Source organism: Paralichthys olivaceus, chromosome 7 (genome assembly GCF_024713975.1).
Source record: "Paralichthys olivaceus isolate ysfri-2021 chromosome 7, ASM2471397v2, whole genome shotgun sequence".
NCBI lineage: Eukaryota > Metazoa > Chordata > Actinopteri > Pleuronectiformes > Paralichthyidae > Paralichthys > Paralichthys olivaceus.
The window spans coordinates 6,093,938-6,118,501 of record NC_091099.1 but is presented as its reverse complement, the minus strand read 5'-3'; the positions used below and the strand labels follow the sequence as shown (position 1 = coordinate 6,118,501).

Here is a 24,564-nt window from a genome sequence, read left to right as displayed (position 1 = left end):
AGGGAGAACAAAGACAAGGATCCAGGATGAAAAGATGTGGCGACACACACAAATTCACACACACACACACACACATGCCTGGATAGCCCATCAGATTGTACTGACATGTTCGTCTATCAGATATGGCAAAGTTCACATTTATCCCTAAGAGTTAAATAAGTCTTGTTCATTATTCACCAAAAACGACCGCGTGCTGCTGACGACTGTACATGTTCCGATGCAAATGCGCGACTGCCGGTAGTTAATTAGCTTAGCTGCTGCATGTCTCCTGCTCGCCTCCTCTGTGGAGACACGTGGAGGAGCTGCCCAGAGGCAAATTATAAATGAGAAACAGGTTATTAGGATTCTGTCGTGCATACTAAGACGGTATGACTGTCATAAAAAAAAGCACAGTGGTGAATGCAAGGAGCGGTAATTACAATTGTAGAGGTCTTTTCTGTTATATGTCAGGTCCTGATGGTAGCCAATGATTTCAGCATCTACAGTCAACAACAACAGCACGGCCCTGGCCCTGAGTGGTCACAAGGAGGATAGAAATATATAATAAACAAACAAGAAAGAAAGTCAGCAGATAAATATAACAGCATGCCACAGCCGCCCGTTCAGGCTGAACCTAATGAAAGCTCATCTGCATTAGTAATAATCTGCCACTGCTTGAGGGAAAGCGAGCGCTGTTCCAGGTACTGATGAGGAACGCAAAACAACCACCTTATTCACACTCCTCTGTCCTCCACCCTCTTCTCCCCCATTCTCCTTCTTTCACCCTTTTTTGGAGGAGAATGTTCCCATAAACAACACCTGCGCTTTGTAACAGCACCTCAGCCATGGAGCAAATCTGCCTTTTTTATGTCCCGTTTCCACTCCATCCCTTCCTCTGTGGCAACCTGATCCCTGTGTTTACCTACCTTTCTCTCCCTCCCTGGCACATACGCTTTAACACACGCTTCACAGAACAGTAACTAATAGCAACCTCATTCATTAAAACACCCCTTGATGTTTCGCACGGAGGCAGGGTAAATGTGCTGGAACGCCGGCCCTGTCTGTCTGGTTGTGCGAAGCTAACAACAGATAGAGAGACAGATAGACAGGTGGGGCAGCGGCTCGTCTTACACTCATGCGCCTCAGCCCGTGAACTGGCAGCACCAACCCTGATGGAGACGGATACATATTTCATCAGTTATTAAGGCTACGACACAAGGCCGGGGGGTGTCAGAGATCCCACTGTAGCATCAGCTGCACCCATCTTTACTGCCAACACGAATAAAGATATGGCCTTTAAAAGTAGAGTCAGGGAATGCAGCGAGTTCTATAATATGAGTTTTTTATGGAGTTTCCAAACGGATGCATTAAAATATCTTCTGCCACAGGCTTTTAGCTTCTCACTGGTAACACAGACAGATTAGCAGTGACATCAACAAGCCCATTCCTCCCTCTCAGATCCCATTGACTCATTTTCCTTTCACCCTCAATGTCTAATAGGCTAATACCTCGGGATATATTAAGCCTCTGATGTACTCAATGTTTCTCGTGCATGTGCGAGTATGAGGTCTGTGATGCTTGCATGTTAAATACTAGGTACAAGAATGCAGGTGCTGACATGTGTGCGGTACAGCTTCAGGCTCCTGAGGTGTTCATATTAAGATGTTTAATTACAAGAGGAAACTTCTCGGTCTCTGTCGCTGGTAATTGAGCAAGCATCCACAGTTAGAGAGCATTATTGTTTGTGGGCAGAGCGGGTGGGGTGTGATTTAAAAGTGAGAATGGAAATGTTGGAAGGTAAAAGTGTTTATGGTTGTTTCAGGCAGCTGCACTTGAAGGTGTGGTGAAAAGAGAAGGGTGACATGTGTTAATTAGCAATTAAATATCAGAGATAATGGCATGTACTTTCAGACGTGGAAAAAATAGGACTGAAAACCTAGCTGGAGACAGATGGTTATTTGTTGGAATGTGGTGGAGTGTTGATTTCTTACAGTTAAGTAAGTTTACCCTAATTCCAACAATGGAAAGGCTCTGGGGGCAGTTTGACCATCTGAAGTACTTTCAGTGAGGTACCTGACCCTGTAAGTGCCATATGTGGAGGCCATATGCATATTTAGGCACCTAAACAAAGACACCAAGATAAATTGATTAGTCAGATCACCCACTTGTGTCCTTGCTTCTGGTGGTACCTTGCCATGCACGTAGCCCTTGAAAGAACCAAAAGGCAAAAGAAACAACATTCCTGTTGCTTTGAATAATACACACACCTCGCTGTGAACAGTTTTCTTTGGAACCCCTTGCCACCAAGGAAAGACTCTCAATGAAAAGTCTTAACAGCATGTATGAGTACTGTCCAAATGAAGAGCAAGTACCACGAACAAAATTCCATTCATCTGGATTGTATTGGCTTTGAGACAGAAATAGCAGATAGTGATATGTGAACACTTGGGGAAAAAGAACAAATCTACACACTGAATACAGCTAAACATCTTTTATCGTTGTTTTTATGAGCCAAGCCTCTAAGAATAATACTTGGTGGAGAGGGGCGACGTGTTGCTCTATTAGTAATAGTACTTGGCAGTGATATAAAACGAAAGCAGAAGAAATGAGGTCGGATAAGAAAATGGTTTGGGACACACTGTCTATACTTCAGCGAGAACTGAGGTGATATGTGTCAACTCATATCGAATAGCCTAACCCTTACCCTCCAACTCAGCTGTGCAACAGGCTCACAGAAGCTTATTTCAAAAGCTTGACTCATCTCTCTTATTGGTTCCGCTCAGAAAGTACTGATGCAAACATATCGATTTTAAATCCTTAATATAAAACATGTTTGATCATTATCGGGGCAGCCGTGATGATTCTGCAGGAGGTTTAAGAATGGTTCTGTAACCCCTCACACTACCGGATAATCTGGGCCAAACATTGGTACTGGCCAAGGTTCCACGCCAGATTTCTCCTTCGATCCTCGGGGGGTCTGACTTGGGGTTTAATCAGCCTGAAAGTCCTGTACTCTGAGCCCAGCTTTAGTTGCTCTCAAAGTTGCAGCTAAGGACCAGACACTTAGTGGCATGCCCATGCAGACTTAATATAGACTTTAGAGTAAACACAGCCAAAGACAGAAACAACCATTCCTAAACGAAGAGGCCCTTCGATAGCTCAGCAGACACATACAGGTTGTGAAGGCATGTTCTCCTTACATCCCTGCCTCTATCTGCACGCTACACCTCTGTTCCACCACCAGCAGCCACCACAGGGCCCCCTCCTACCAGCTGCACTGCCTCAGAAACTTGACATACATTTAAATAATGTCCTTATGCATTACGCCCATCTCATGGCCTTTACCTGATGGGATAAATAGGAAAAATGTGCCACGCTGAGACAAGACAATAATCCCTTTATCTGGCAGAGGGTAAACTTGACTAGCCGGCTTACCTGTTACATAATTAGCTATAGGCAAGAGAAGAGAACGGGCGGAGGAAGGAGGATAAAACAAGTAAGACCATGGATAGGTCACAAGTTGATGTAATCAGGATGTAAACACCGCAGAATAATTAAGAACAGGACAGAGAGGCAGTGTACCAGACTGCAGAGAGATTGAGGTAATAATACATTTAAATAATTGCAGGGAGACTGAGGCCGCAGTCAAGTACAGTTACACCGATGGCAGAAGTGCGACGGGCCTGTTTGACAAAGATAGATGAGCTCAGGTGCACCAGCCTGTATTCGCTCAACACTGGAGAGAACAAAGTTGAAACTCTAAGCACCCTGAGAGCTGTTCTTAAAAATTGACCAACACTTGTTTACCTTGAATGCTGGTGTTTTATTTGCATGAGTCAACCTTGTGTAAAATCCATAACTCATTTGCAAGGCTCTTACGGCACACGACGTCAACAGCATGGCTGTGATGTCCGAAATGCAAACAGGCATGTGTGCGTGTGTTTGAAGGTTATGAGATTCCCACAAGATGGATATATGCAGAAGAGAGTGATAATGGCTTTGTAGGTATTTTGTCTGTGAAGGGTTTGAAATGACTCTTTCTTCATACCAAGGAGAGAACCAAAGAAAAAGCAAACAAGCTGCTCGGAGGATTCCTCTTTGCCAGCATCTCAGTCTCATGTAATTTCACCTCATCAATCAAAAACAGCAGTTGTTGAGAAAAACGTAAGTGCACAAGACATAAATATTTTACTTAACAAGAATCTGTGAAGACAAGAGGATGTGTTTGTGCTATTGTGGAGGATACAGAGTAGCACAGAACCAGCCTGTCGGAGCTGGCAAACCACTAATCTCTACCTCGTATAAAGGTGCCGTCTGCAGCAGAAACTGTCCTCCTATCTTCTCCTCTGAAATCATCAAAGATGGTTTGATGTTCTCTTCTAAGCTTTTGAACTCACCATGAACTCTACCCACAGCTCAAGTTTGTTTGCTGCCCAAACTGCGTGTGATGTTAAGACACCCGTAGCGCTCGTGTCCCATGAGTTCATTCTTTGAATTGAAACGTAAGACTTGCCTCATTCCTCACAAGAAATCTTGGTGAAGCAAACACACACACATTCTTCACATTGTGCATGCATGTCATTGGAGTTCAGGAAACCTTGTGACAGACAGACAGACACACACACACACACACACACACACACACACACACACACACACACACACACACACACACACACACACACACACACACACTCACACACACACACACACACACACACACACACACACACACACAAACACACATCCCTCCCAGTGCCTCAAACCAGCGTCACCAAGTCCCTGGTCAAGGTTTTGGTGGCTGGTTCTGTAATTTACTGGTCAATGTCGGCCTTTCTTTCCCCTCCTCCGCTGCCAAGAGGAAATGGAGGGATGATCTCTCCGCTCTCCTCCACTCGTCACTCCCCGAGAAAACAAACAGGAACATTTTATGGCCTGCTTGTTGACCTACCGCCCAGGAGCAACAACAGGCTACTCGTGGTATTTACCTCAGGATGAGCTACTTAAACTGATATAACAGCACTGCACTGTTGACATGGACGAGCCAATTCCCATACAGGGATCTTTATATAGGTTTTGGAGCCTGTTGCTGAGGAGTGTATAAAACCCAAATAAAATAACACACCTGTCAGATGTGATAAAACGTCCTGTTGTTGGAAATACAGCAGTTTGAATCCATTACTGTTCACTCTACTGTAAAGTGCCACCTTCATATTTTCACAGGAACAATGGTCTTCAGTGTGGAGTATTTTAAAGAGTTAATGATAAACTTTAAAAACAACAAAACCAGACTCTTCTATCAACAAAATCCACTAAATGGGGACCACAGGCCTCTGCACTATGCACAGTTGCAGAGCCACCACCTGGCATGTGAGTGGGTATGTGTGTGGGTGTGTGTTTACATGAGTGGTACCGTGGCTCTCTCTCTCTCTCCCTCTCTCTCTCTCTCTCTCACACACACACACACACACACACACTCACACACATACACACACCTGTTCTTCCCTCAGTGCTGGCCCCGGCACCAGGCCCGAGCCCCAAACAAAGCTTCCCTCTGTAAGGGACGTGGACACTGTTTGATTCCGCGAACAGTTCGCCCAACATTGCCTCCGCTGAAACCTAAACACACTGTTTGCTATGGGCCGAAAATGACTGTTTAAGAAGCACTGGGAGAAGAAAGAAAAGGCCTTCCCAGAGAGTCATCTGGTTCTAATGCAGGGCCCGCTGGTGTGGATTACAGGCACATATTACAGGAGAACTCGGGCTGACCCCTCATCTCTATCCTGGGGGAAATGGGAGCCAGCCATGGTGATGGGGGGCTGAGGGTACAGGGGCCTAGGGGAGCAGAAGGGTGAATAAAGCCTGTGGGCAGGCTGCCACCCAACATGATTGGTTCCCTTCTCCAATGAGGAAGTTTAGCTGAGATCATTTCAAAAAACCCTCTATTGAAAGCTTTCTTCCCCGGAGACCCTCTAAAAAATAAGAAACTAAAAAAATGTCATAGCTTCAAATCTAACCTGTGGTCTGTCTGCGCCTTCACCAGAGCTGCAGCAGGTTGTGAGGTAACAGACCTTCTATAATGATCTCAGAAACAATAAAACATGCTTGTTTCATCACATTAAACACAATAAGCAGCTGGCTATTCTGCAAGCATTTAACTGCCCTCTCCCACATTGCAAGGGGGGGGCACACTAACAGGAAAGGCAGAATTGGAGTGAAGAGAGAGGACTTCACCAGCAGCTCATAAGGTTGGCAGTGAGTGTGGGCGTGTGGCCAAATAATCAGCTTAACTATGAAAACATTCCTAATAAAGCAGCAATAAATCAAACAAGATGTGCAGCAGACAATGATCATCCAAACAGAACAGATAGGAGCAAACAAAGGGACATATGTTTTTTTTCTTCATGCAATTTCTTCTTTGCGTCTGCTTTCATTAAATACTTTAAGTTTTTTCATTGCAATGTCACACCAATTATTTAAAAGTTGCAGCTCTTACCTGTAGTATCTGGACTGCAGATAAGTAGAGCACACTGCTTTGGACACATGGCTGGCTGAGCCAAAGTCAATGACTTTGACCCTGTAGGGTTGTCGAGACGGGTCCACGAGCATGATGTTCTCCGGCTTCAGGTCAGCGTGGATCAGCCCCAGGCTCTTCAGTTTCATCAGTGCTGTGGCCACCTGCTGTAGCACGGGTCTGATGTATTTGAGCGGCAGCGGGCTGAACTTGTTCTGCTTGAGGAAGTCGTACAGGTTCTGCTCCAGCATCTCAAATACCAGGCACGTGTGGTTCTTGTGCTGGAAGCACTCGTAGGCCCTCACAAAGTTGTAGTCATCTGCACTCTCCGTGCTGAGACGCGCCAGGATGCTCACCTCGATCTGACCCTGCCGTGCGTAAGACGGGTGGTTTTTTAAGATCTTGATTGCCACAATCTCGTTGGTGCCCCTCTTCCAGCACTTTACCACCTGTCCAAAGGTTCCCCGCCCCAAGAATTCCAGGACTTCGTAGGTGTTAGTCATGGAGCAGAGCACCTCATGTTGCACCAGCTGGTAGTCCCCCTCATTGTTGGAGCCGCTGTTTTTGGATGTAGCTGTGGAGGTGGCGGTGGCCGCTGTAGCCACCGTGGCTCCACTGGCTGCTCCGTTCTGGATCATTGGTGGACCGTGTTCCTCAATGATCTGCACACTGCTGTTGTTGTCAAGCTCCTCACTCTTACGTTTAAGCCCGCATCGCTGGTAGGTGTCAAGGAGACTGACCGTACTGCGGCGCGTCAGGTTGTGAACACCAACCCCGCCACCCACACCACTGCCACCGCCACCTCCACCACCACTGCTGTTGCTGCTGCTGCCTCCACCCCCGCTGCTCAGCAGAGACCCCACGGCCCCCGAAGTGCTGCTGGCTGAGGCGACCACAATGTGGCCCGCGCTTGCTGGGAAGATGAGCGCCTGCTCGTAGGGCAGGGTGGAGCTGGCGACCTGCAGGGAGCTGTTGATGCCGAGGGGACCACTGGTGGTCGACACGTTCTTGCTGCTGTTGTGGCTGTAGACTTTGCTGTGTGTGCCGTACCCTGTCATATCCCAGTTACAACTCTGCTCCACCTTCAGTTTCTTCACGCTAAAGAAGGCACTTGACTGGAGAGTGTGAGGGGAGAACACTTGCACTTGCGAGGCCATACCTGTGACAAAGGGGGAACAGAGGGGAGGAGCATAGACAGGAGGGGAATGAAAGTGAGAGGTTAGGAATTTGAGAGTGTCTGAAATACGAGTGGTAGCTACACGCTTTAAATAAAGACAGCTTGAGTCAGAGCAGGTCATTAAAACACCAAGCGTATATTCTGATGTGTCAGTATGTTAATCTCTTGAACTCTTTAATATCATTATAAATAAGAGCCACTAAATAACCTTGAACATGTCAGTAAGCATACGTTACTTTGATATAATTATTTTGTCAAGTATTTTTCTCATAAAACATCAGATTCCACATCATTATAATGGCAGAGAAAGGGATACTTTTCATGAAATGTGATTTATTTCTTACATTCTTATATAACATAAATAACAGAATGTTGAGCAAAAGATAAACAGATTGAGATTGAGCAGGGCTCATGCAAACCACTGGTTCATGAAGAGGAAATACCATTTCCCCACTGTTCCCATCTGCAGCAGAGTAAATAGGCTGAGTGCATACTAAAAGAATACCCTTTCATAGGACACTCCACTGAGACCGAGGTGCAACACAAAATCGTACACAAAAACAGGCCCACGGAAAAGTCTGGAGGAATGAATGCAATTTCCTTCCCCACAACAAAAACCACCCCTTGCATTTATTGGTACACAATTACTCACTATGGGGAAGGTGGTGGAAGAAATCTTGCTCTATGAATCTATGAAAACCAGAGAGGGGCAGTGAACTCCCTCTCAACTACAAGACAACAAAACAAAAGCAAAACTGCAGCGAGGCTGTGCTCTGAACTCCTGGGAACAAGCTGCCTCAGAATAAGCAAAGGCTTCTCCAAGCAAACAACTGCCCAAAAATAGTCCCTTTCTTTATCTCGCTCTCTTTTACAAACAGGCTTGTTTGTGACATTGAAATGATTATTACAGCACAAGGCAGATTATATGAGACTTGTAGTGCCGCTATGTTTAAACAGTTTCCAGTAAAGCCAAAATTAGTTTACTGCTAACAAAGTAAGAGCTTCCACCTGGCCATGCTACCGCCCACACACACAATTAGGCCTCGCTGTTGATCAACTGATGCATGATTCAAAGAATGTTATGGTCGCAGCATGCACACCCAACACTAACAAATACCATGCATGCAAACAGCCCTTTAACGTTGTTGTGTTTAATAGACATCTTGAAAGCTGGGAAGTTTTGTTCTGCTCAGAGATAATTAGAGGACCATTTCCTACCAAGATGGGAGGACTTCCATAATTGTGGGCTCCATTTCTATGGACAGAGAGCAGAGAGGAGGGGACGTGCCCCGTCACTTTGTCATTATTAGCCCTTTAAGTGGTGATGATGATTAATTCAGTAGGAAGCTGGCAGTTCTCCAGTACACTTTATTTTTGCTTTTTTCCTTTTAACTCTCCTGACCTCTCTTCCTTCTCCGTTTTAGAATTTTTATTTTCTTCCCTTTGCTCGGACTCATGGTTATCTGCGTGGTCATCTGGTCTTAGCCCTAATGCTGCAGGATTGGAGATACAGCGCGCATTAGAAGGCTCACTGTGAGCTTGGTGGGTGCAGTACAGCAGCTGATGTAACGCAGCACATCCATGCTTCATGCGGTTCCTATCCAAGCCCCATCCATGATATCTGCACAAATATCCTCTAAATCATTACGATGTGGTGTTTTTTTGTTTTACTTTAACTCCCCACACCTATGTAGTCACTTGATGTCTCGCCCCTATGGCTGGTCCAGAGAAGTAATGAAGAACGTCCGCTAGGCTATTAGGGGCAAGGCTCTCTGCTAATCACATAAGCCCTGAAGGCCAGATGTCACTCCTTGGATTACCAACTCCTGTGCCTGGACTTTACGCTAAAAATAATTTGAATGATGGGTTGCGTCACCGAGCGGCGTCAACAATGTGTGACTGAGAGACTGACAGGATAATCACAGGCACCGACTGATGGATGCAAAGATGGATGGATGAACACCAGCCAAAGGGGCCAGCCTGTCTTCTTATGGAAAATTCCAGCATTACATATCCACAAGCCAGCAAGACTACGCATATAGCTCCGGAATTTTTTAATTATTTTTTTAAAGGCCAAATCGAGGCTTGCTGCTTTTTGCATTACCATATATGAACTCCTCATCAACCCTAATCTTGGTCAGTCATTGACTCTCTATCTGTTTTTAACACTTTGTTCAAAAGGGGTCAATGACATACACGTGCACCCTCAAACCAAATCTTTAGAAATGCATTGGAAACTCAGCTTTGACTTCAGCACAACTGGTTTTGCCTGTGCAGAACACAGATAGGTGATTAAATGAAACCACAAGTGAGAGGTTAAATGGCTGGAATGTTATCTCATGACAACATACACAGGCAACAATGTGACCAGTTATACATCATTGGAAAAGCGGCTCCAGTCGCCATGAATCACTCCTCACCCAAACTACAGTTCAAACATGCTCATGATCTAGAATCTGAACAAACAACACCCTCTATAGAGTCGTCAGAAACAGCACTGTGCAAAAGACCTTCCCTTGAAAATGTCCTCTTGAAGTTTATTTGAATTTCTGAACTCTAAGCCAAGTGCAAAACTGTAAAGGGCCATTGTTGTACATTTATAATGCTGGAATGCCTTCAGTAGCCAAGGCTTTCCATTTAGCATAACTAAAGGAACACTGCAACTCTCACCCGTTGCAATTAAGCATACCAGAGAGGTATTTTCCCCTGTTTAGAGGCAGCATGTTGAAATGGTAATAGTCAATGTTTTCAGAGAGATTACTTCTCTGTCAGGGGTTTGTTAATCTTCTTTTTGGGAGGATCAGGGCCGATCTGCATGCCATGTGAGGGTGAGAGAGGGACTGAAAAGGAGGAAAGGGGAACAGAGCGCTGAGAGGTGGGGACATGAGTGGCCCTCACATTCTCGCCTGTGACCTGCTTCTGTTTGCTCTCTTTTATTAAACCCGTCATTTATACTCTGCTGACAACATGACAAGAGAGTATTGATGAGGACGCATTTAGACAGCGCCAAACCTGCCAAGTAGTCTTTTGTAATTACAAATAGTCTTTTAACATGAAACCTGCTTGTCATTCAACTATCTGTGTCAGTTCCCAAAGCTCTGTTCTTTGTAAAAATGGCAGGAGTGCGGTAAATTCAGACTCATAAGTTTAAATATATATCAATCAATAATCCAGAGAGCAACTGCTCCATGGTCAGCGTGCAGCAAAAGGTCTGAGAGGATAGATACAGTACCGAGACCCCAGCTGTCACCTAGGAGACTCTGCAGAGACAGCAGTTAGGTCTGTCTGGTCGATGTCCCCTGGCCTGGATATATTTGGATTACTTCCCGAGGCCTAATGGCTGCCGACACCGATGGAGACACTATGATGACCCCGCCTCCTCACTGGCGGTCTGCAGCACTGCCCAGTGTGTGTGTGTGTGTTTGTGCATGTGTGGAGGGAGGCTATGAAATGAAATGGCTAATGAAATAACTTCTGACTGTCTAGACAAAGCATTATCTCACCCCTTGCTGCTGTTTGTATGTATATATGTGGATGAGTGGGTGCGTGGCTGGGGGGTGGGGGCATTGGACAATGCTGCTGTCACCTCCACCCCTTTTCTGAGCAACATGACATATGGAGAAGACCCAAAGCTGTTTTCAAGCACGAACTCCAGCCTCTCACATATTAAGCACACAGGAGACTGAGAGTTCCAGTGCATGTTGAAAAGTATCATAATACATAGACATGTCCTCATTTCTGTAAGGTTTTAGGCCACCAGAAAAGATTTGGTTCTGTTTGTCATATACCACAAATCTCTGGAAATCCATTTGGACGAATGGACGCCATTATTCCCTTTAAATATAGTAGATAAATGATACGTTAGATACACGTCAGTCCAAACTCTCCCACAAGGGAACATCTGGTTTAACTGCTGAAGCCCTAACATAAGCTTCACTATTCTTTTTAGTACTAATCAATTATTTGCATAAGTGAACGACAGAGCCACCGGAGGAAAAACCAGTCATGGAGACAGTGTCTGTGACTTTAGGGGTTAAACGCAGCAGTGAATACACCACTGAACTGGAACATATTGTTGACATACAGCAGCCAAGCCTAGTGTTCCCGCCTCCTGCCTGAGTTCTGCCCTGCAGTGGGGGAGTTGGAGCTTGACACTGAATATTCTCCCTCACCCACGGCCAACTATTGACCATCCTGTCTGATTTTTTAGCTCTCTCTCATCTCTGCTTATTTATAGCATGATGCATCAGACGAGCTCGCAGGGAGATACACTGTCATGCAGGCTGCTGCTCCATCGGCCCTTATGCTCATCCTGACCACAACACTTGACCGGTTGGAGTTGTCTCTCTACTACCAACACACGAGGCAAACGTGTTTGACAGACGTGCTTCACAGAACTTCTGGGCTTTTAAATCAGCAACATGCCTGCTGTAAATGGGACACTCCCTCATCTCTCCCCCTTCCTGGAAACAAACAGCCAAAGATACAACATGTTGTGTTAGCTGTGTGATAACATGTTTGGTCAGCACTTGTCCAAATGCTCCTGCATAGATACATAAGCTATTAAACAAATGTTCTCATCCGGGTGCACACGGGATACAAAGAGGTGTATACAGATACACATACTGACGTGACAACGCAACTATGAATATATTATTGATTAATGGGTTTAACCAGGGCGATGATAATTCTGTGTAAAAGATTCAGTGCGAGCGTTTCCACTCTAAAGTTAAGTTGACAAACCCGGTTCCCGAGGGCAACTGTCAGCAGATAAGGAGGCCGAGGGTCTCACGTTGTAAGTGTGGTCATAAAAAAGAGGCTGGTGTGAGGAGAAACATGTGCCTTGTTTATAGTGCCAGGTCAGCCTAACCAGGCACTGAACCAAGACACAGTGTGAGGAGAGAGAGGAGCGGGAGATGAGGGGGAGTAGGAGGAGGAGGAAGGGGTGGCCGAGTGGCTCTGCTGCTTGAGCTGGATTTCTTATTAATCAAATCACGAGTGGAGCAAGTGCACAAAGCACAGCGCCCAACTTCCTCCCCCACCGGACAGAGAGGAAGGAAGAAAGAAAGTTAGAAAGAAAGAGAGCCTGTCAATACATGTCCTCTCTGCAGCAAAAGTAAAACAGAATGAATGTGAAACAGAAAAGAATTTGTTTTCTCTGCAGACGTCTCGCGTGTGGCATCAAAACGTGAGTGGGAGTTGAAAACGTGCCTCACCATAAACCAGTAGCACCTGTTAACTGCTGACATCCACTGCATGTATCTATGGTTGCAAACACGCCGCTGGGCCACGCAGGGACACACACCTGATAAGCAGCTGTGCTCTCCAGAATCCTTATCATTTTACACACACGGCGAGAAAACGCCCCGGCACACTACACCGCACTTCCTCTTATGTCATAAGGATCAACGATGACAGCCGGACACAATGTTCTGTAATGAGATTAACGTATGAGAACGACCCGACGGGGGGGAGGAAACACAGATGAGTTACAATGAGGGAGAAAGCATTGTTCACGAGGCCGATTGATTTGAGAGGGGGACGGAGCGGTATGGATTTTGTTGCATGCTGATTGTGTTGTGTTATAAGCTACAGAGGTATTAGGGAATGTGAATATCGGACTTGTGTGCCACGTGTATCGCAACCTTAAGCTTTGAAAGCGTGTCAGTAAGAGAAGGAGAGTCAGTGGCATAGAAACACAAAGAGAAACACACATGCCAGCATACACAAAAAAAAAATTGAGGTTTGTGCAGAAAACCTTTCAGAGATGGAGACTGTATTTTTATTTCTAAAGGATCTAACCTCTTCCTGGACAAACAAATATGATTACGGTCTCGGACAAAATTAACTAGCAGAGAAAAAACAAAACAGGAAAAAGAACGTTTACAGAAATCTAAAATAATCCATGATTTTCATTTCGCACAATCCCTGATTATTTATGTATGGGTATTCCTATTATATACAATTTTGACAGGTACTCGCTCCAGAATTGTATTAACTCCACTAATATGATTATCTCCTCCAACAAGTCTTTACACATTTCTGGAATATGAGCTCTATTCGCAGTTGGTGAACTATTGATTTTAATTGTGTAAAGTAAGAATAAGAGAATCAAATGTTTCGAGAGAGCAATTACTGAAAGCGAAGGCTGAGGCAGTAGCAGGGAGAAGACGTCAGTTGAAGGAAAAACTGTTTTGAGGAGACGAAAATCATCACCCTGCCCTGTCCCATGGAACAGACTACAAAGCATTGGGTTTGGGTGTGTTCCTGAACTCTGGGGTCAAAGTCTGCTGCTGCATATGATGCATATAATAATATCCGACAGGGACAGCTGGAATCGTGCCGGCCTCGCTCAACACGCTCACCTTGATCAAAGATGCACACAAACATCACAAGCACTGGATGTGAGAAGTAACCGCACAGACACGCAAGTACAGCAGCCTCTCGTGTGTGTGTGTGTTTATGTGGGTGTAACTTTGTGAGCGCTGCTGCTTTGCAGGACTTCCTCAACTATTTCTGAGAGCTCTAGCATCTTAGCAATGTAGTAAAAACATGCACAGAGCCACCGGTCCAAAACACACACACCCAGAGGGATTTATCCAAAGCTCCACCCCTTCAAACCCAGCCAGGAACCCCATCAACAGGGGAACCAGTCCAACCTGACCATGCAGCCAAGGACCAATCACAGGCAGGACAAGCCATCACTTCCTATATTTTCAAAACATATTAAACAAATAAAAAAGTATGAGTTGCTAGGAGATATTTAAAATGTATTCTGTTGTTCTTGTTTTGTCTTATGCACAAAAAGTGAAACAAAACTATTGTTTGCAAGTTTGAATCTGTGGTGGCACAGGGTGTTTCTGACCGACGAGCCAGTCAGTGTGTCTGAGGATGATAAGTGACGATGCTGGTGCACGGCTCAATGGCTCGAGGACGACAAACAGCAACAGACAAACTTCTATTAATCTCCAGGCTCTTCATGATCCCACATGTGGCCGGTCTTCTGCTTCCATCTGCCCTGTGTGTGTTCCTCTCTCCTCACTATCAAAAGCTGGGGATGGTGCACATGCCTGCCCAGGTGACAGGGGAGTGTGATATTTCAGGGGGTGTGTTCTGCTGCTCTGGGCCTATCACAGCCATAGATCAGACTAATTTAAACCACTGCTGCCTTTTTTTTCTCTCTCCCACAAAAATGCCTCAACCTGAACTCCTGCATTCATATTGCAGATGACTCATCCATGTGCATGTTCAATAAATAGTTTTAATCACTCCTTCATCTCCTTCTTTTTTAACCCTCGCTCCTTTTATAGCCTCCCTCATTCTGTCCGTGCTCCCTTTGACAAACTGAGCAGGCCCACCGCCGCGCTATATATTCAAACAGCTTTTAAAAGATTATCGCGAGCACACAAACATGTGCTCACATACAAATTTAGAAAGGCTGTACTGTATGTTTCCTTAATCCAACTGACAGTGTGTCATAAACACGGCTGCGGAGTCCTTCAGGCCACTGAGCTGAGGTAATAAATATGGGTACAGCCAACTCAGCTCTGTGCATTGGATTCAGTGTGAAAATCATGGCTGCAGCTGATTATATTTACAGTGTCCTCAGTCACAAATAGGAGCCAAAACGAGACAGGATATGTTCATTCTGAACATCAATTTAACACCCACACACTGAGTGGCCCCAGCATGGGAACTGTACACGTTTGGACTGGCTCACAGAAGAGGTAAACACCTTCAAACTGAGAATAACAGCTGTGGGTTTTACCAAATAAGATCCAATTATTTAATTTTAGTGTGATGTTTCTGAACTCCAAGTTCAGCAGGGAATTTTTAAAACGGAAGGAAAAGATGAGCTGTGATCCTAAACTGCACTCCGGACATTTTCCTGTAGTTTTCCAGAGGGGCTGTTTGTGAGAACCCCGAGTCAGTTGTTCCAGGGAAATTTCCAATTTTCTGTCACTTCGCCAGTAAAATGTCCAGAAAAAGTCAAGGTGAGCCCATGTGACAATACAGCAGGAAAATGTCCTGAAAATTCACAGCGAGATGACGTTTCTAAGAGGATTCTAAGAGGAGGAGATTGGAGAGTTTTCAATGATAAGGGCCATTTGATGTGGTATAAACAAAAAAACTAGAATAACATGATTTACTGTGAATAAAGATATAAATTCTAACAGTCTGTTGAGGTGATGTGTTGTATGCAGACTATTAAAATGGAATTTCAATGAGTTCCATGTTACTGAGATTAATGCCCCGTATCTGTAAGTGCAGAACTGGCACTGTCTGTATCACCAATGAGGTACAAACAACCGGCCCGGCCTGGACTGCTCCAGAGCAGCGAAGGAAAAGGAACAGGTCCTCATCGCTAAAGGTCAACTTTTGGCCTTCTTTTCTGAGCCAGCTTCTCTCAAAGTGATGGCGGGGAGGCAGGGAGCATGTTTGTGTGTGATAGCAGCCTCCGGGCTGGAGGCAGGAGGAAGCCAAGGAGACGGGCGCCTCACCGAAACACCGCCGATCCCCGATGTAAGAGATGAGACAGGTTGAAGGAGGTGAGGGGTGAGATCTACACCACCCCCAATAACACCGCCACCGCTGCCACCTTCGAAAGCCCTCTCAAAGCAGTGCCCCCCCCCCCCTCCAAAAACTATCCTCCCACCACCCACACATACACAAGCACCTCCCTGACCTCTGGCAGTGCCCCTGAGGCCCATGGGCCTCCAGAAGAAGTCATTCATCTCTCCACCCCTCCACCCTGGCTTCACTGCCTCCCCCCCGCTTGTTCCTGCTTTACTTTTGCAATCTCTGTCATTCCCCCGTCTCACCGCCATTCTGCCTCTCCCTCGCCGTCTCTCAGGCTGAATGGAGGGGTCAGTTCAAAAGGATGCCAGAGAGCGCTGCTGCCTGGCCATGATGTGCCTGAGGCTTTGAAGTGAGGAGTGGATCCAAAAGGTGCACAGCCCTGCTTTTTTTTTTTTTTTAATGCTTAATGCTGCAATGCGTTTAAGGCCCAGAAATATAAACAGGTAGAGCCATTACTCTTGCTGAATTCTGTTTAATGCGTTTACCGTGAATGCAGAGAGACACATGAGGAACATTTCCAGCAATAAATATCACGATTACTTCTGTTTTTAACCACAAAGTTCTTCTGCATGACAACACTAAGAATCTACCAAAATAATACACTCATTAGAGGTTTCAGAATAAAAGAATGGGAATGTTAACCTTAATATACACTTTGTCAAAGCTGTCTGAAGGTGCCATTAAAAGAATCATTAACTGAATGAGATGCTTCCTATACTCATTTTCAGACAAGCAATGTTTATAGGGATATATAGATATAGATATAAATATCAACATATAAAGGTCCACATATCAACACTTTAATTTTTATTCCTTTCTATTGTTGGAAATAAGAGTTTAGATTCGTTAATGCAGCAGTATGACATCTGTGTGGACACTTTTCAAAATTTGAAACCATTTTTTTAAGTACAGACAAAGAAATAATTTTCTCTTTATATGAGAATATTAAATAGCTGCGGAGACAATGATATCACATTTAATGACTCTAACTCTCCAGACCTCTGAGAGATTCTTATCACCTCTATCTATTTCTGTCATCACGCTTCGTCACTTCCACCTCCTCCTGCTCCTTTTGATGTGTAAACGTCTTGGTTTACTGAAACATTTGTGGGGGGGGGGGGGGGGGGGGGGGGGGGGGAGATACAGAATTCCTCAGAGAAACAATGATCCGAAGCAAATTAAGTAGAAAACAACATCGCTTGAGAGGGAAGGGACCACTTTCAACACTGACCGTCACATTTTATTTCTGTTTCAGGTAGGCGAAGGGATAATTCATCCCTGAGGTAAAAGAATAGAAAGACGCAGCCGGTGAAGAAGAACGCCAAAAGATTTAGAAAACTGTGAGATAGAAAATGTCCAGTGAGGAAGAGGGAAAGGGCCAAAGCTGCTCATTTCCATGCCTGTTGACTCTTTTGACTAACCTATAGTCCTGGTCTATTCCTGCCTCCTTTCTCTGTTCTGTGCCTTTTGCCTCCCGGCTCTGGACAGAAATGGGCTTGAGTGCTCGTCTGAGCTTTGAAGTTCTTGGTTATCAGCCAAGCGTGGAGCTGTACCTGCAGCCATCTGTGAAGGGGCCGCCAGCAGCCGTCCATCGCTCCACTTCCCTTCCATGACCAAGAGGGGACGGAGCCAGGAGTGGTGATGGGGCTGGCAGAGCTACTTGGTCCACACTGGCTGGCAGTGCATGGTGGAGCCAATAGCCGTGTCTGCACATACCTCAGTGCCCTAATCTTACTGTGTAATTCAGCTCACTGCTCATTTTAATATTTGTCTGTAAACACTTAGCCCTCAAGCTCCTAACCTGTCTTTTTCCCTCAGAAGCGGAGGGGAAACGTGGAGGTTATGAAAGGCTTGATTAAAAACTGCAAACCATTTTTCAATACACGCTTTGCCTAATGTGAAAAGACGGTTAGAATCTTTTGTTCAACGAAAGTGGCTGTGAAGTGTGGTAGTTGCCCTCGACCATCCAGCAGCAGCGCCTCACATCATCTGTTGTCTTTGTATCACATCTGATGCTTTGTTCAACTTTTTTTATGAGCTTTGTGCGTGCATATGCTACCTGAGGCGTAAAGTTCAAAGGCCAAACAAGCCGGTGATAAATACGGCCCACATTGCCAGCTCTCTTCCAGAGAGTGCGATGTCAAACGGACGGGTATGGCGGGGAACATTATCACAAACAATAGGATTAAGACCTGGGACAATGTGCACCAAAAACAAGCCAGTGGTTTGGGTTTCGGGGGGTTAGTGACGGGACGAGGCAATAAGACAAACCTGGCGGGGGGGGGGGGACTGAGTGGAGCGGGAAGCCGTGGAGAGCCTGAAAGGGTTTGGGTGGGTGGGGGGGGTCATGATTAGGGAGAACAAAAAAGCTACAGTAGCCAGACCTCTTCTCAGACCATCCTCCAATTACACATACAGACAGGCACACACACACACACACACACACATATGTGGGGGCTTCCAATCTGGCCATCAGGCTGTTGCAGAAGTGTCACATGGGCACCATGTGTGCCGGCCAATGGCCTCTCGGCTTATCAACAAACAGAGCAGGATGGAAGGACAGATAAGCGATAGATGTGGGGGTGGGGCAGGGAAGCGCATGCATGGGGGGGTGGGAATCGGTGGGGGTCACTGGCGGATGATGAGATAGCAAAGTGAGCATGGAATATATGGCATGTGAGCAAAATGCAGATTATGCTCACGCAGCACTGTGCAATATTATTCACATATAAAAATAAAAAAACATGAATTGACGCCCTCAGCATATAAAGTGCCCTTTATGCTCCAGGAATCCCTGTGTAATTATTGCTTAACAGGCCCGAGTTAACAAAAGGCCTTATTATCTCTGCGCTGTGTGGAAGTAAAGTAAAATGTGAACCTTTGTTTGAACCGTGGCTCAAAGCAATGGACGTGTCAGAAGGTGCAAAGATTCACAGCATTCTTTTAACAGATGCTGCTATCATCCTCGCTGTCGAGAGGTTACTCTATTACTCTACTCATGAGAGGAGATCCTCTTTTTTTTCTCTCACATTCACATGCTAGGTGAACTCTTTTCTGTGTAATGTGTCACCCCACTAAGAGCCAGAAAGAGCTGAAAGTCCTTTTAGAAAACAAATTATATATTCAGCGTTTCAATCAGTGAAGCTGCTTTCAGACATGCACCGAACTCTAAGTAATCTCCTGACGTTCTCAGGGGCTGTATGTGAAAACACAAACGTCTGAGTCAGAGGCCTCGGATTTTCTACCAGCCCAGGTAGTAAAAACTCTGGATAATGTCCAAATGAGCCCATGTGAGAACACAGCAGATCAGGAGGAGGATTCACAACGAGCAAGTGAATGTTGTTGACGTTTCTAACACGTGATGTCTCAGGATGAAAAAGAAATGAGACGAGACAGGCGAAGACGTAAAAGTTGGAAAGACAATGAGTTAGAGAATGTTTGGTGATAAGGGCCGACGTTTGTGTGTGCTGTAAATAAAAACGTGATATCCTGCTTCTGCATGCTCCGCCATCCCTCGCCTGAACGCTCCAGAGATTTCTGTGCTGTTGTGACTGACCGGAGAATCTCCTACTGTGTTGTTAAAGTGTGAAAGGTAAACTCTGAAGAAAGACCAGACCCGATTCTCTAAAATTCATGTCTGAAAATGGCCCAAAACACTCTGCATTGATTGAGTTCAATGGAGTGATGCCCACAGCCATTTAAACTGCTTCCAGTTTAAATGCACATATCTTTATTTTTGCACAGTCTATAACCCCCATACCAAATCCAGCTAAAGCCTTCCTCTAACAGAGCCTGGAGTTGTTTCACTGCTGGTCAGAGCCGGAGGCAGCTGTTCCACACAAGACGACACCAAACGCAGTGTGAAACAACAGCGAAGGAGGGAGAAAATAAAGGGCCTTCACACATGCATGACAACCAACACGGAACTGCCGTGTGTAAGCAGTCGTCAAAGTTGAGGCTCCTTCCCCCTCCTCGTTTTCCCTTAACTAAAAACCAGCTAATGTCAGCAACTGATGTGGTCTCTCGCTTCAAGGACCTCAGAGCCGGCCTTTCAGAGCGGTTTCCAAGTGAGCTCTGAAACATATGGCAGAAGCACTGAAACGGGAGAAAATTAGATCTGCAACGTCCCCTTGCATCCTCAATTGAATTTCCTCCACTGAAGAAAAAGGAAGGAGTCAGAAGAATGATGTGCTGTAGCGCTGCAGCCGGTTTGACTCTGGAGAAATTTGCTGGAAACCGTATATGAAAAGTTGAGCCTGTTGAAGTAGCCGGAGTATTGTATTCAAGGCCGGGCCTCCTGTGTCAGGACTGGCCTCTGCTAACCTGTCATTTCAGTTCAGGCTGACGCTCCCCTCCCTCTCCGCTCCACCCCTCCCCATCTGCTTCCAAAATCCTCAGATCACACCTGTGAACTATTTCAGCACATCAGAGAGTTCACATATTCCTGTCTTCTGCGGAGGAGAGCTGCTGCACACACACACACCTCATCTCACACAAAACTCACATTCTATCTCCCTCCAAAGCCTCGGCTTTCTCCACTAAATGCTTCGACAAATCAATAGCACGAAGAATTCCCCAACACTGGATTTCACTTTCTTCTTTTTTTCAGATGGGAAGCTTTGAATAATGCAAAGGCGATACTTGTAAAGACAGCTTATCCATTTTCATTACCTTTTTCTGAGCAAACCGCCGTCCTAACGAGTCATGAGGTTGACGCGTCGAGTCAACAAACAGATCAAACCTCACACTGAGTGAAAGTAAGAAATAAACATTAACGATGTCACCCACGAGGATTTGTGGAGTGAACCCTGTTCTTCCTGTGAGCTATTTAGCCAACACTTCCTCTCTTAGCGGCTGTTTATCCATCCACCCATCCTCCTCACCATCGTGGACAGTGAGGAGCTGAACATGCTGCTTGTCATAACAGTCAGGAAGAGAGAGACCCTACACGGCTCCCCTGACTCTGCCACCGGGTGTAGCCCTGCTGTGGCCCCCGGGGTTCTTCCTGCAATTCTAATCAAAGTTTAAAAAGCTGCAACCTTGGACTCTAAGCCTGGGTCATGGCCTGTGAGGAAGATATCAATCAAGCAGCGCCAAACAAGCGTGAGGGGAGGGCGGTGAGACACAGGGAGTTTCAGGGCAGTTTCTGAGAAAGTCTCAGTCTTTCTGTCCTTCTGTCTTCCCCTCAGTCGTCAGAGGAGTCACTTCCCCTAAACAAGGACAGAGTGCTTTCCTCATACCTGGAAACAACAAGGTGATTTAAAGTCGCATTAACTCATAATGGCCGTGTGGATGGATGAAGCATTAATCTCCCTGTGATGCTGCAGCGCCCGTCACCACCACCACCATCATCAGCTTCTGAGTCACACTCACTGTCTATTTTTCCAGGCAGGAATGGATGAATCCTCTCTGGAATAGTCCTGGTTGACCTCTGAGGGGCATCTGCAAATGAAGTTGCCTTCCTGCCCATTTGTGCAGCTGTCTGGTCCCCTCTAAGGCCTGCTCTACAAATGTGTGATGGCACATGTGTGTACTGGCTCACATGCATGCATGAGCACACCACAGCACCCATAACTCCAGCCTGAGAGCGAGTGGGCAGGCAGACAGGCAGGGTTTGACAGTGTCTGAATATTAGCTTTTCCACAGCTGGGGGCTGCTGGACCTACTCCGTTCATCAGACATCCATCAAGGTGTCAGGTTGGGTTATGAGAACAGGCTCCCAGGGTGATCAGACTGCTGCCCAGCCTGCCAGCAGGTCTGCCTGATGGCCCTCTGTCTGGGCCAAGAAGCACCAAAGGTAAATACAAAAAAAAAGGAAGAACCAGAAGAAAAATGACAGAAACTGAAGCGAAATGAAACCTCAGTGTTTCAAGTAACTCTGGATAAATAATTATGAATGCAAATTCACGTTCTCCGGCACATAATAACAGCTTTCAACTGAGGAAGTAGACAATCATATAGATTTACATTATTAGTTGTCCTGTAGCCAAGGGAGAGTAATCACCATAATAGCTGGTCTCATTCTGCACGAAGGAACCCCCCTTCACCTCAAACCTATTTTTCCATTGAGGACGATGGTCATTTCCATGGCTGCTCTACAAAACAGGCCTCTCCAACAGTGAGGAGGACAGGCAAGGTAATTAATTTCCCCCGCCGCCTCTTTCTCTTCTCTTCTCCTCCTCTCCGCGGTGAAGGGAAAAGCCGGGGAATGTAATTTACACTAATTACCTTTTGCATAGGAGTCTCATTTCAACTTTCTTTTTCATGTGGCAGCGGCACTGTCTCGTGCATATGCCTCTAAGCCACGACACCCCTGATAAAAAAAAAAAAAAACCCACTCCAATATTCCTACAGGGTCGTATACGGGCACTTTGTAAAGAGTTTGCTGCCATCTTGATTCTGTAGATTCTATAGTATGCCATTATGCAACCTCAATTTGCCACTTCTGCTGTTGATATTCCTATAATGTCACTTTTAAACTTCTCAGCGCCTCTTTCTAAGTGGTGATTCTGAATAGAGAAAGAAGGGGTTCCCTTTGACACCAGCAGAGGGAGTACAGAGTAGAGAAGAAGATGTTATACATGAGGCTGCTCAGAAAAATAAATATTGGAAAACGTGAGGGGTCAGCGTTTACTTTGTGCTGCATTTCAGTTTGCAAAGCAGGTTTAGACCATACACTGGTTTAGACGTGGTCAGCATGCAAACCATTTGTATACTATACAAACAGTTAAGCCCATGTGTCTTAATGTATGTCAGGAGAGCATCTCCACAGGGTACAGTAGGCTACTTCTGAATGATACATTACTACAGACTGCAGCTGGATGAGAATACAAAGATGTAGCATGCAACTGCAAGGTATTGATCACTAATGCACATGTGCAATCACAGTATTCCCCCTATAGCTGATTTTTTTTTGTGTAGTTGCAGTTGGAGTATTGACAGACCTCGATCATGCACGGATTATAATGGGCCGCCTGCATTGTTGTACATTATGAGGCACCTTGCAGCGACAATCCAAAGGGAACGCATTGTGTATATATATATATATATATATATATATATATATATATATATATATATATATATATATATATATATATATATGTGTGTGTGTGTGTGTGTGTGTGTGTGTGTGTGTGTGTGTTGCTGTTAGAGCATAAAAATATATACAACAGCAAACAATTTGCAATAGAGGAGGTATTCTCTCAATTGGATTAGTCACAGGCACAATGCTGCAGCGATAGCGAATGTGCTGTAGCCTCTCTCTGCACTGTCTTCCCGGAAGAGGAATAATAATAAACACGGGAATCAATGCAAACAATGAAGTGATACATGCAAAGTCAGCCCGGGCTAATTCTGCTGTGAAATAACAGGAGATAGAAGAATGAGAGTGAATAGAGCCGAGACTCCGACCGATCGGTCTCCGACCTTCTTTCAATCCCTCTCGCTCTTCTCCTTCGAGCTGAGCCGTAATTTCCACCAGGACCAAACATTGTACAGGTGTGTGTGTGTTCGTGTGTGTTGATCAGTGTGTTTCTTAAACCCAGCCTCGTCTTTGACCTTATTATCCGGGGGGGGGGGGGGTTACAATTGCGCTGTTTTAACGCGCACGGCTCCAGACTGGCACAGCGATCCAGACGCACGCAGCTGCGGGGGGAAGCTGACAGCACACATGTGGAGGATTGATATAAAAGATCATGTTTCCTGTGTGTTGCAGGGGTTTAAAGAGGAGAAGGTGCCGCAGCTGAGTCGTATCACACGGGTACTGTATCGCTTCGGAGCCTGACGCACAGAGAGAGAGCAGGAGGAAAGAGGGGATGAAAACAGCAGGTCTTCGAAGCGTCTTACCTTCGTATACAGGGGCCATCGGTGCAAGGGTTTCTGTTATACATGGCAAAAAATAAAGCGAGGTCTCTGCTCAAAACTCAATAAAAATCTGCCATCTTGAAACAGCGCCGTGGTCTCCTGCATCACTGGCCCGGTTCATTAGTGAGGAAACGGCTCATAATTCATATCCACACGTCCACGTCCCGACGACCAGAAGAAGAAGAAGAAGAAGAGGAGCTGACAGAAAAATGAAAAAGAAGATTCAGGTCCTCTCCAGTGTGTGTGTGTGTGTGTCTGTGTGTGTGTGTGTGAGATCCTGGAGGCTGAGGAGCCACGATGACAGGTTTACTTCAGCTAGTGTGCGACATGTCTGTGGAGTCAGTGAGGAGTCTCTGCAAAAGTTGCAGTGGCTCCGGAGCGCAGCGAGTTTAGTGCGATGTCAACCAGTCGAGCCACGATGGAGTCGATGGATGGAGGGGGAGGAGGA

The 24,564-nt window shown here is 45.7% G+C and overlaps 1 protein-coding gene across 4 annotated transcripts in view; it reads right to left on the bottom strand.

The window, feature by feature from the left end:
* hipk2 (homeodomain interacting protein kinase 2) overlaps positions 1–24,460 on the bottom strand; it is a 72,629-nt gene extending 48,169 nt beyond the window's left edge. For all 4 annotated transcript variants that reach the window (XM_069528015.1, XM_069528016.1, XM_069528017.1 and 1 more), the window contains exons 1-2: positions 24,099–24,460; positions 6,476–7,652 (exon numbers count right to left, since the gene is read on the bottom strand). In XM_069528015.1, the coding sequence (XP_069384116.1) occupies positions 6,476–7,652; positions 24,099–24,117 (1,196 nt within the window). In that variant the 5' untranslated portion in view covers positions 24,118–24,460. The remainder of the gene's footprint in view (positions 1–6,475; positions 7,653–24,098) is intronic.
* Positions 24,461–24,564: the final 104 nt, after the last annotated feature.